The sequence below is a fragment of the Pagrus pagrus genome (genome assembly GCF_965226575.1).
Source record: "Pagrus pagrus genome assembly, chromosome: 23".
In the NCBI taxonomy this organism is placed as follows: domain Eukaryota; kingdom Metazoa; phylum Chordata; class Actinopteri; order Spariformes; family Sparidae; genus Pagrus; species Pagrus pagrus.
The window spans coordinates 8,467,493-8,480,868 of NC_140205.1; the positions used below are offsets into that span (position 1 = coordinate 8,467,493).

The 13,376-nt window shown below is 44.4% G+C and overlaps 1 protein-coding gene across 2 annotated transcripts in view; it reads right to left on the minus strand.

Moving 5' to 3' along the window:
* The window catches only part of snd1 (staphylococcal nuclease and tudor domain containing 1), a 173,082-nt gene that overhangs the window by 138,439 nt on the left and 21,267 nt on the right, over positions 1-13,376 (minus strand). For both annotated transcript variants that reach the window (XM_084346557.1, XM_084346558.1), the window contains exon 12: positions 4,813-4,914. In XM_084346557.1, coding sequence (XP_084202683.1) covers positions 4,813-4,914 — 102 coding nt within the window. The remainder of the gene's footprint in view (positions 1-4,812; positions 4,915-13,376) is intronic.

A 13,376-nucleotide genomic window follows, 5' to 3' on the forward strand; every position in this document is an offset into this window, starting at 1 on the left:
CCCCAAAAGTCAGGTCTCACTCTCGCAAATACACACCACATCAAATACCGCGCTGTGCACACACGGCATTCTCAGTGCATGCACGCACTCGCATGCACACAAATAAAGAGGGGAAAACTCTGGCGCTAACAGTACTACACAAGCAGCTGCATAACAGGAGCCACTTTGAGCATGCAGGATTATCCGAATGTGCTCAACCCTGATAAGTGGCTTAATGCAACATTTCCACTGGACTTTTTTTCTGCTGAGGCTGAGACCCAGGCGCACAAGAAGCACTACTTATAAAGTTAGCCAAATCGAGCTTTTTGGGATTATGTCACCATGCAAGCGCTGCCATTTCAATGGGGGTGGGGATATGTGTGAGAGAGAGAGGGAGACAGACAGACGGACGTGGAGTGACAGAGAGGAGAAAAGGGAAAATGCCTCGGTGCACATTTGGCTAAACTTAAAGGGACAGTTCAGAGGAGGCGTTTTTGTATGCGAGGTAAAATGAGTTGCTCAATGATAGCGACACATGACCACCCTGGTCAAAACAAAACTATTACTTTAATTTAACCTAGTGATGGTTAACTAAGTTGTGTCTCATGTAGCTCTTGTCCAGAGGAAAAAGTACAAAATGATCCAAAAGAGTTCTGTCGACTTGAAATTGATCAAGCATGTACAGTTGTTTGAGTTGATGCTGTGAACAAGACCAGATTTGATCACCACCTGTAGCTGTGAAGTCCTCTTTGAAAGATCAGACCAGGTATTGCACCAATCCCTTCCTGCCACTGAGAGCTATCAAACATAGACTCTGCTTTGCCAAATAAAAAAAAAAGAAGGAAAATGTCAGTCTTTTGAATATGGATATTAGATATGCTTATAAAAGATCAAAAGCACCATGCTCTCCTTATAGAGATGGGGAATAGCTGGGTTTAATAGGAAAAAAAAGCATTTAATGTAGCTTTATTCTCCTAAAGCGGAGCAGTGGCAATAGGGCTTTGAGCTTTTGCTCAGCACACTGAGACTTGTAGTTGATGCTAAGTCACGTCCTGGAAGGTTCAGTCAGGGGAAAATCTGCTTGTTTCCAAATTCATGCAATGTATTGCACTCTTTGCCCGTCTCTGAGCTTTGATACGTAATGTTGTCAAGGGAATACCTGTAGGTCGATCTGATAACTCGTAATTTTGTGACTGTATGGAACGATTAGCTTAGGTCAAATCCAGTTTGAGCTAGATGATGCAAAGATACACCTGTGATGTGAATAGATCTGCAGTCACACCTCAGTAGGTGATTCATGTTCTCTCCCCCTTCTTCTTTTCAGGGAAGACACAAACCAAAGTATTTTCTTCTAAATCCACCGGGTCAAGGCCCAATTACCCCACTGTTGAGGTAAAACCTTTGTCTCAACTTGTGTCGGAGAGGAAAAAGAAAAGGGAAGATAAAAGTGGGGCTCTCTGGAGCAGAATTTCAGGGAAAGCAGTGGTCTTAGAGTCTTCTACTAATGCTTACTGCTCCAAATCCGTCTCTATAGAGCTTAGTGTTCGGAGACAGGATGACAGTAAGTGGGTCGACTAAACTCCTCTCCTTGTTGAGAGTGCAACATGCATCTGTACACTGCACCTACCTGCATCCAACTTGACAACTCAAGTAGGCCGAGGTAGTATGGATTAACAATAAAGCCTCAAGGGTTAAGTATTGTGCTCGCAAATAAACATTCACCCACAGAGAGCTGTGATTATTTCATCCAAACTAATTCTTTCTTGTTGCCAAGGCAGCAGAAGGATGTTGCTTGTACCTTTGAAAAACTGGCATTTATAGGGTCTCTAATTATTTAAAAGAGAAAAAAAAAAAATGTATGATACATGGTGACACAGGGTTTAATTTAAATCTTTCCCCTCGTGTCCTAGCAACAATAAAGGAATGGGAGGGAAGCAGCGTTCCAGAGATCTTCCATTATTGATTTTGCAGACTGAGGAAGGAGAAGGCTGCGCTGATGGAAAATGGGCAAGAGGTCTCCACTTAAACCTAACTCACTTGTAAGAACCTATAAGCACACACTTGGGAGACCAAACTTCAATACCAATCAAATGTTGAGGAATATAGTGGCCAAAAATATATGTGTATAAAGCACATCGTACTGTGCATGCAGTATATATTCACACAAACATGCACACACGTACATCAAGTGACTGTTCATGCATACACATTGCCATTATAGCACTGCATATATTCCGTATACAGCTTAATGGGTGGGATAGACTTTTGAAACACCCTTGAATATAAGAAAGCAATACAGTTAAGATGTATTTTGCATGGGCTGAGGACAATTACAACACATAAAACATGTTAAGGTTCGGAGCAGACACGCTGCACATGAATCCATAATTATTTTATCACACCGTTATCGTCCACTTCCTCTGGGTTGCATGCCGTTAAGACTAGCATGAGTAAACAGCTAATGCTCATAGACGGGTGTGTGTTTGCATGTGTGTATATGCATGTTTCTGACTCTAAATGCCCATATATATGCATTATGTCCTCATCTAGATGCACAAACACAAGACATTGTGTTTTATTGCGAATATGCAATTCTAAAAACAAGCCCGAAATGGTACTTAACACTCATATGGCTTGGCATGAGTGTGGGTGTTAATCAGGCTAATGGCATATTTGGACAATATTTTTACACCTTGTGTGTGCGTATGGTTGAGCAATAACAGAAAGTGAGTGGCAGAGAAAACGGCTGGCGGTAAGTTGTCATTCTAGCCCTACATGTACAGTTAAAGCTGGACTGTGTCAGTTAGTAAATGCTGCAGCTTCTGAAGATCAAGAAAAGTCTTGTTCATTGTTTCGCCAACTGCTGGAAAAGCTAGGCAGGTTAGCATTGGCAAACATCTCCCCTGTGTCTGAACTAAGTTCTGGTCCAGAAGCAGAGTTGTTACTAACAGTAGGCTTTTTAGCTAGTATGCAACATTAGCTACATTTACAGGAAGTAACGTTAACTACTTGGCTTAGCTGCATGTCGTTACTACCAGTGTGTCCAGCGGTGAGAACTTTAGTTCACAAATAAGACAAAGTAACCTAAGAGGGAACGTTGTCTGGAGTTGTCTTCTGTCATGTCATTTATAAATAACCAGTGCCTATTCTCCTTTCTCCTCGATTAGCTTTGAAACTGGCCTTACTCCCATTCATTAACGCATACATTTTAAGATATTCTGCCACGTGTGAGTAAGGGGCCAGCACATATGCTCAGCACCGCTGCTGAAAAAAATTCATGGGGGAAACAGTGGTCGCCCTATTCCCATCACACAAACACACTCATAATCCCCAAACACAAACACCACAAATAAACAGCAGAATCATTATTCTCGCTTCACTCGTCAAACGCCAGCTTAAGGCTGAATTTTCTGTCATTAAAAAAACATTAATGAGGATGATTAAAATGACTGTGATGAGATGCTGGGACAGGGACATGAATCTCACTCCTGTACTGAATGCCAAAAGGAACTCTCTTGGCTTTTGGCTTTGAGTGGGTGCATGTTTTTGTGTTTATCAGGCTGCGCTGAAAACGTTTTTTTGTTCTGTTAAACTCTGTACACTTATGAAAGTAAGTGAGATGGGAATGTTTGCTCCATCTATTGTCGGGTGTTGTGCTTTGGACCCCTGAAATCTGTGCATTTGTTCAGAAACAGAGCAGAAACACTGGCTGGGATTCTAAAAAGCACACTGAGAATTGATTTGTGGAGGTCTGAGCACCAAAATCTAATTCTCAAAAGTCAGCAGCAAAGCAGCGTTGAATTTATGAGATAACGTCTGACTGGGGAAGTCATTTTGTCAGAATGATTGTGCATAAATGCACCATATGACACCGCTTTCCATCAATCTGCACTTTCAACTGAAATTCATGTGGATTGTTGCAAGATTCCAATCTTTTCCAGCGTGGTTTCATTATAATGTGGGCCCTCTGTGTCTGACAAGTGTTAAATGTTCGCTTTTTAGAAAAAATATAAACCATCATTCTACTCGTTTAGTGGACAACAGCCCTGGGCGAGCCTGTGAGCAACAGCCGCCTTTTCTCCCTGTGCCATTACAGGCACTGTAGGCAGCAAAATTGCCCCTATACGGACAACAACAACAATTTAGGCATCATTTTACTGATTTATTGAGGGTACAACCTAATGTGTACGTTGAAAGCTTTATTTTGATATGTAAGGCAACGCTTGCTTCGTTTAAAACGTGACTGAGCTGGTTACAAATCAGCACTCGCCTCGAATACCTGAATTTCTTGCAAAGCTGAAGCTAATTTCAGTCGGCTGAAGTGTTTTCTCCCTCTCAAACTCACACAACCAAGCTCGATTCATAATTCTATTCAAATTTAAAACAAAAAGACCCAGATGTTTAAGCGGTGCTGTGTGTTTCGAGCGCATTCTACAGTGCTGGGTTCTGCTGGGTCAGATGTGTGTAAATCATAGCAGCCCCCAAGGTGTACAGACCCAGTAGATCAATAGACACAAGAGGGGGGAAATCAACACTGCTTGTTTAAAGGGTGCGTCCGGGCCGATACCAAGCCCCAGGGTATCTACTGAGAGTACTTGGTATTCAAACAGAGAAGGAGAGAAATAGATATCTAGCTTAGGGCTTTAGAAGTGTGTGTATGTGCACCGGTGAGCGGGAGAAGGCTGTTGGAGCGCATGTACTACAGCCACTGGGGGAAATCTCTGTTTAGAGCTAGTGTTTAATTCATTAAATAAGAGGCAATCAAGTTGATTCACATACTAGCGCATTCACACACAGCCAAAGAACGTTTCATGGTCTGTCACTGGTTCTTACCTTTTTACCGATGAGCTTCTTCCTCAGGAACTCGCGGGCCTCGAACATGTAGGGGATATCGTAGAGCGGACGGAAACGTTTGTCTTTGTCCTTGTTCTTCTCCTGAAGAGAGATGGAGGGAGGATGGAGGAGAGATTGGGGAGGAGGGTCAGGAAGAGGAAGAAGGGGGGAGGACGAGATGGAAAGAGAAAGTTATTCACAATGCACTTTCAAAGCTGCCCTGCTGAACATATCCGCCCCAGATGCAGACCTCTGAGAAACATGCACACACACAAAAACACCCCCCCACACACACCTCATGCAGACAGACACACAGATTTGCACAGTCGGCTTGTTTGTTCCTTCTTTCCCCTCTACCTTTGTCCTGCGACAGGAAGGATCTGGACTCTGAACTCGGTGTGAAACATTTTCGTGCGAGCGACGGCATGTCACGCGCGCACGCACTTTCCTCAAACACAAACATCTCTGTTGCAGTCGATACTGACACATCGCACCCAAAAATCAAAGCACACAGTTACCAAGGACACAGACACAAACAGCCAAGGCAAAGACACTTTGTGTTAAACACATGCGCAAAAGGCGAGCCGACACTATGTGCGTACACAGATGTAGCCGCACGTACACACACAGCTGCACACAAAAACTTCCCTCAATATGCTCACCCACTCTCTGACAGGAGCAGGCCACAAATAGAACCTATTTGCATTTTCAAAGGAGGCTGAGGTTTTGTGTTGCTCCCAGTGTGAACAGACAAACACACACACATACACGCACACAGACAGTGACAGGTGCCGTTTTTGTAGGGGCGGGATAAAAAAAAAATTATACAGCAAATGACAATGACGCAGTGGGAAAATAAACGACAGGCGCTAACAGGAGGAATAAGGCTATGAATGACAATACCAGTGTGCTCGCCACCCCTGCCCCTCCCACGCTCCTCTATGAACGCCATCATTATCTGTCATACAAACAGAAGTAACACTCTTCCAAATGTACACACAGGGTTGGATTAATTCCTCATTTCCTCCTCTCTTCAATGCTTTCCATTCATTTTTAATGCCTCTCCAGTTGTTGGGAGCTGCCAGGTGTGGCACACAGCTGGGCAGATGGATGTGACGGAAACACATGGGGGGAGGGGGCAAAGGGTGCGCGAGCATGCGTCTGGATGTTCGTGTGCGTGTGTGTTTGTAGCTCCATTAAGAAGGTCTTTAAGACAAATCTTCACAGCAAACTACACTGGTGTCAAACAGAAAAATCCCCTTCAGCGACAATAAGTTTTCCTTCCAAAGCGCCGTCGTTATTTTTAGTAAGTTTAAATGTGATTGCACCAGAGGCCTTCTGGATTGGCCCTGGTAAAGGAGGTCTGGAAACTGCCAAATCTACCAGCCAACAGAGTTCCTCTAACCTTGGCAGGAATGTAATAACCTTTGAGTTTAATAGCTTTCTGTCTTTCTTTTCTTACTCCCCCGTTCTCATCTCTTTCCACTCTCGCTGGCGGAGTCAGCACAGCATGGAACCTCAGAGGTGAGTTAATCTCACACATGGCCAGTGGAAATCCCCCACCGCTCAAGCCAAGAGCCGATGTCCTCCATTTTGTGTCAGCCGGGGCTTATCGTCCGGGTCTTTCATCCCTACCAAGTCAGTTGTGGTGGGATGATGGGGCCTTTTAGAATCACCGCCAGCCAGGAATCCTCCATTTTGTACCTGAGCTGTGGTATCCGTCCACTGCTGGGAACGAGGATAACTTACACCAAACGGACAATGCTTGGAGCATATTTCCTCAATCTTGTATATTAGGACATTTCCCAGATACTGAATGATAGTGTGTGCATCCTGAGGGGCTTTTACACACAGCCTATTAATGGTAGCACTCTATTTTGGAGGCCATTAGGATTCTGATAGACACAGGTTACACCAACAGGACAAATTCCAACAGGGAACAAAAAAAAAAGAAAAATCATTTTTAACTAATAAGCTGGAAAGGGAGCCATGTCACTGAGGGCGAAGAGTGTAAATGTCAGCACTCTATGCCAATTAGGCACAAGGAGTGGAGAAGCAGACAACGAGGACAAAAGGTACCACTCCTCCATCTTTTAGAAAGGTCTACTGGGAATGGAGCGAGGCGAGTAGAACACGGCAAGGTGAAAGAGTCAGAAAACAAGTAATTGAGACAGTGAGAGGAAATATTCAACTACAACATACATTAGGCTGCCTATGTTTTAGTGGGAATCAAGGACTCCATGATGCCAATCGATTGCCCAATATTTCACAGTGGGCCTGGTCTTCTTTAAAACAACAAAAGAGCTCCACATCATTTGCAGTGCTACTAAATGGGACATTAAGGGCTCATTCAGACCAAATCAGGCGTCGCTGCGATTAGCGAAGGGTTGTGCGGTGGCGTGGGAGGACACAACTGGGAGAGTGTCATTGTTTGGTCCATGAACTCTGCCTGGTTGGTGCCAGTTTCCAGCTCCCGGCTGGGGAGGAAGAACTCTTGCAGCGAGGCTTTTTCCATCTGCAACAGGTTTGCAGAGTATTCCTCCTCCCCCGCTGGTGCAGTCTCCTGGCAGCACGATCCCATTTGAGGCACCATGCAACACAGAAACTCTGAGTAATTTGACATCTGAATGCATCTTTTTTTGGCCTGTGATAGTACCGAGTTACTCTCAAGGTTTCTTGTTATGTTGGGAAGCTTTGGCAGTGTAGAGCATCAAATACACCTGGAACTTATGTTTCAACATATCACTGGTGTTTACACCCCAACTTGAAATGATCATTTCACAGAAATGTCAGTACAACTGGCACTGTTGTCATTGTTGGACCATTTCTTCCTCTCCACCATGTCTCCTTCTTGTTGCAAGTTTCCAGCAGCATACATGTGTTTGACGTCAAAAATACATGCCAGAATCGATTGAATGAACTGATAAGCTCGAAGGCACACAATTCCAATGGGTCAATTTGGAACTGGTTCTCAATTTCCACCCCTGACACGGTGTTGTGTTTCTCAGGAAGTCAATGCGTTTTCAACCTTTAGCCACAGGGCCGCTGCACCTGAATCGGTGAAGCCTAAGCATTTCAGTTAAGTGTAATTCAACAATTAGAAAAATAAATGTGCCCCACTGCCAATCAAAATACACACAAGACTGTCCAACCTTGATTAGTATTTACAATCAAGGCACTTCACTCCTGAGATACAGAAAAACTGGTAACTTGTGCGTCATTAAATCACTGAGACAAGACAACCTCTGTGCAGCAGCATCCTTAAACTATTATTGTGCAGTTGCATGAAGGTTACAGAAAAAGAGGAGAGAGTCACTGTTATGTCTCAACCGTGACCCAATAACAACAGTTTGCTCTCACCTCGGGGGGAGTTCTGTTCTATTTGGGGTAAATTCCCTTCGTTCCAAATTACCGACTAAAGCTCAGGAATCATCTTTGACTATTGCAGAGGCATGACGCTAGCTGGATTGTACAGTGTCGCAGGGCTGCAGGGGCTGGGCTGCAAATGTGTGGATGCTACTGCTGGGAGCATTTGCAGCTTCTGGAACTTCAAGGGTGAAATCATGAGTCAGGAGCACGTCATGCTTTCTGATGGGTGGCTGTGGTATCGGGGGGAGTGTACAGTATTAGGCCTTAGTTTTGCAATTAACTGATTGAGACGAGCGTGTCGTTCTGTGAAACCTATATTTGGTGAGGAACACACTGCTGTGTGCATTCCAGACAAAGTGGACATCCTTTTTTTGATTTAGCAATGCACTGGTAGCCTGAGACAGTCAACATTTACTATTTGCACGCTAAATAGCATTACTCATTGGTGCATGTGTAAACATTTAATGGCTGCAGAGGGTTGGGGTGAAGTGAGTGAGACGATGCGAGAGAAAGGCAGAGAAGAACAGCGAGGGAAGGCATACAATTCCTGAAGCAAGAACATGCAGGATATAACCGATTATGGTTTACAACACAAAATCTAATATACCAGATCTAATAATCTGACGTTCAGCATTATTGCTCATGCACCGGAATACAAATAAGTCACTACTAAACTGACTGAAACTGATCCCACAATAGACTCGAGAGAGAACTGGGATTTCAGAATGAAATTACCTGTAGCACCATAACGACGAGCAGCCACTCAATTCGAGATTAGCTGCTATCAGACTGGTGCAGGTAAATGTACCGAGACAGCTGTGACGGGTTGCAGGCCATGTCATGGTTGCGCAGTCACTAATAAGGATCATGGCATAGAGAAAAATGTAAGCTAAAGCATGTGAGCCGTTTTGAATATTTGGACCAGACAGACGGTCAGACTGGCCCTGCAGACAGACACAGTGAGGCAGTGGGAGGCTAACTGCAGTGCAGCTAGGACACGAAGCCCCCATTTAGAAATGTCCTATATCAAAACAATTTATGCTCAAAAAGATATTTCAGGTGGTGTGTGCCGTTGCTACTTGTAATGCCACCCTTTGTGTAACTTCCTCCTACTGCCCCAACACAAACGAAAGTAAGCCAAGTCCTTGCTTTTTTTCCAACCGTGTCAGCCAAACAGTGCACCGGGGCCAAAAATATTCATCCTGTAGTGTGGACGGATACTGGCTACAAATCTGCCTCGCCCAGCCAATGGTGCACAAGTGAATCATGAGGTTGGCGACCCTCCTCCCTAGTCATCGTCCTCCCAAACTTGAGGTCAAAGCGTGTCATGCCGGGGCTAGGGGCGAGCTTAGGGCACGCACATGGCCAGACATAAGATTTGGAGGATGGGGAGGGGAGTGAGGGGGTAGGGGGGGAGGGGAGTGAGGGGGTAGGGAGGGAGGGAGGAGACGAAAACGAAAAGGGGGGAGAAGTGAAGCTGCAAATGGGGAGAAGGGAGCAGATGGGTCCGTCTGCTTAAAGACTGACTTTCCTAAAACTGCATCCCTGCAGATTTTTACAAATTTCAACAGTACATAAACTTTGAGTATTATGTTCCAACTAAGACATCTGCATAATGAAAGGGGCCTGATTCTGTTGTAAAAAAGCCACTGAAAATCAACACAAATACCTTCCACAAACTCCATTCATACAATCCCCAAGCTTCCTTCCAATTTATGTCTTTCACATTGCTGCTTTTGTTGCTTGCTTGTTAGCTGTCATCTTCTTATCCGTCTGTTTGTCTTTTGGTCCCACATGTTATTGTTTTTTACTTAATACAGTGTCAGTTTTCTGTTTGACAGCATTTGGATGATGTCAGTTAATTTTTTCATTGTATTTGCAGCATCCTGTCCTACATCGCAGTGTATTATCATAATCTGACTAGGTTTAACAGCATTACAACACATTTTCCATCTCCATATTCTACCACCTTTTTGAGACCTTGATGTTTTGACTGCAATTGTAGATGTGAGATAGAATTCATTATCATGTGCAGACAATAGCAGGGAAACCATACTACTGTATGGCAATTGTTCAAAAATAACTATGTGACACAATGGCAGCTGTGCAACAACAACAAAAATACGCAGTCATTTATTTTGTGACATGCCTTCCAGACTTATCTACACATTCTGATGCACTTCACATAGTCAGGGAGATGTAGATCTGCCCACAGACTTTGCCAGACTTTTCAGACCTGTGCTGAAACTGCCGTATTTACAGAAATGCTAATCAACGTGCAGTGTTCCAGTGTAAAAATAAACCTGATAACGTGAAAGTAAAAATAAGATGGAGACAGAAGAAAAGAAGAAGAGACAGCGAGATAGACAGATGGTTTATGGTAGGCAGCGGCAGACAGGACAGACAGAGATGTATTGTGAGGCTAAATCATCTACAAAGTCAACACAAGCGCGCACACACAGGGGTGGACTGGAGAGAGGTTAGACGAGTAGGCAGGGCTGTATGGAGTAGCGTGGGGATGAGCCATTGTGTTGCCTTATATAAGGACAGCGAGTTGACCTCTCGATGTGCTCCATCAGCACCGTCCTTAACCCTACTTAAACCACATAAGCACACAGATACATTACGATGCATGAAGAGACACACACACAAACACTTGAGACTCGACGCATGTGCATCGTCAAAGCAGATACACACAAACACATCCAAACACGCCAAGTGCGAGCGAGCGAGTGAGTGGGTGTAACAGTGAGTCACCGAGTAGCAAAGACATCGCTCCCCACTCGTGTTTTACGCTGGGCTAGTCCTGATGCACACGAGAGAAAGTAGAAAAAAAGAGGGGGGGGGAGAAAAGAGGGAGGAGGAGAGAGAAGAAAAAGCTGACTCCAACTCCCAAGCTCAAAATAACTCACATCTGAAGATGTGCCACAGCAGTAACACTGGGGAGGAGTGGAAAGAGGGAGAGGAGTGAGGAAACTCGTGTCCTATGTTTTGCTGCAGCCAGACACCATTGGTCCGCCAATCTGTCAGTCTGAGCGCAATTAGTACAGTCACGAGAGGAGAGGGCCGTGTGTGGTGTTGGGAGACTAAAAGGAACCAGAGGAGAGGGGCTTGGCAGGAACAGTCACAGTTCATCAGTGCACTGGTACACACACCCAGACGCACCCGCACGCAAACATAAATGGCCTTGCTTGCAGAATTCGGACAAACAGCACACAGACACATCCAGACAGACAGAGATAATAATGACGACTGGCACAAGAAAATCCCTACAGACCTCTAGAGCGAACGCAACACACACACGCGCACGCACACACACACTTGTCACAATACCAAGAGTTTGTTTTCTCTGGAGATTTCCTGGGAGGTTCATAGATACGGCGCCAACATGCACACACCTGGAGTGTCCCTACAAACATTACAACACATGTCTCAATACATGTTTGCGCACGCGCTGATGCCAATTTCCAAGATGTTTCCTGACATAGGCTAATGCAGCTTAACCAAGCATGTCTCTGTATGCCTGTGTGTGTGTGTGTAAGCGGCGCTGTAAACCGTGACCATGTCTTTGCGTCCGTCTGCTGCACTGTAAGCAAGGAGCCAGCTCACTCGTGACAGTGTTAGCCAACATGATGTCAGATTGTGTAGAGCTTCTGGCTGAGAGATACCTGCTGTGACCTCTCACTCGCTTAACCTGAAGGTAGGAATCACCCCCGCTGCTTACAAGCTCACAAAAATCAGCCTCTTTCAGTTTGTGCATGCTTTCACTGCAAGTATGCGTGTAACACTTGTTTATTTTTATTAGGAACACAGCAGGCCAACGCACAAATACTTGGGAGGCACTAAACGATACATTTGATCGCCCTTCAAAGTAGTGCATGCACCAGTAATGAAAGATTGCAAGTCCCAGAATGGCTTTCGGTAACATAATGTAAACTAATATATCTATATCTGTAAAGGAGTGCAGACAGGGCATGAAATTAAGTTCCTCTGCTCGCCTAACAGCTCACTTGGCTTATTCAGTGATCAGACACAAGCCCAGCTGGCAAATGAGACTGGACATACACGTCTCAAATCCCAGCACGAATGTAAAACAATATTTAGTGAAGATATCCAGTGAAATTTCACTGCTTCTCTGTCAGTTGCCTTTATTCTACCACACAGTCCGAGGGCTCATCACAACTCTGCATTGCTGCCATAGCGACAACACTCAAAGCAGAGCCAACGGCATTACAGACAGGCGGGCAGGCAAGGCAGCTCTTTAGCTCACAGACAGAAATAACTAGCTAACAAACAAAACCAGAAGCAGCACCATGAACAACCCTTATCTGAACACTGAATGCAGCAATGTTTTTATGTAACACCAAAATAAGACTGTCCTCCCACAGCAGTCACAAAGTGCTACAGGAAAAACTGGCTATGACATGACTCTGATCTTCTTATGGGTTTTAATTCAAATGATAAAAGCAGCTGCATGTTTTCTGTTGCCGTCATTTCACTCCCGTCCAGGGTTCCCACACCTTCTTAAACATTATGTTTTAAGCCCGAGTCTCTCAAATTCAAGGACCTAGCCCAGCGTAGTCTGCGACACATATCTGGGTTAATTACCGTTACAATGCTGTCAATTTTCATCATGAGTGCGAGCAGGGTTTACAGAAGCGAGCAGACAATGATTGAAAAGAATGGGAGGCTTGAATGTGTGAACGCTTCTCAATTGTGCTGCGGGAGACGCATGCAGACAGCAGAACTTGGCCTATAACTAACGTTGAGAACTTAACTTTCTATTTTTGCACAAAATAGAAAAAAATTCAAGCACTTTCAAGGATCCATGTCTACTTAGGTCCAAGTTAACAAGTTGGAACCCTGCTGTGACTTGCTTTTTCCCCCTGTTAACTTGCCCATACTGTAAATTATGCAACTACATTAACAGCTAGTAACAAAACACCTGTACATGTCTTTACATTTCACCACATCTTTCGATTGCATTATCGTGACAGGCCTTGTAATATTTTCTCCAGGCTACTACGAATTTAAGTAGTGAGACTGAGCTGGTACCCAGACACACTGGTTTTGATCAAATATTCAAGATGTTTACATGAAAAATCAGACACACAACCACACAGGAGCAATAAAATATGCATGAAGTGCAGGAAATAGCAACACAGCACCTTGCCAATATAACACCAATACAATAC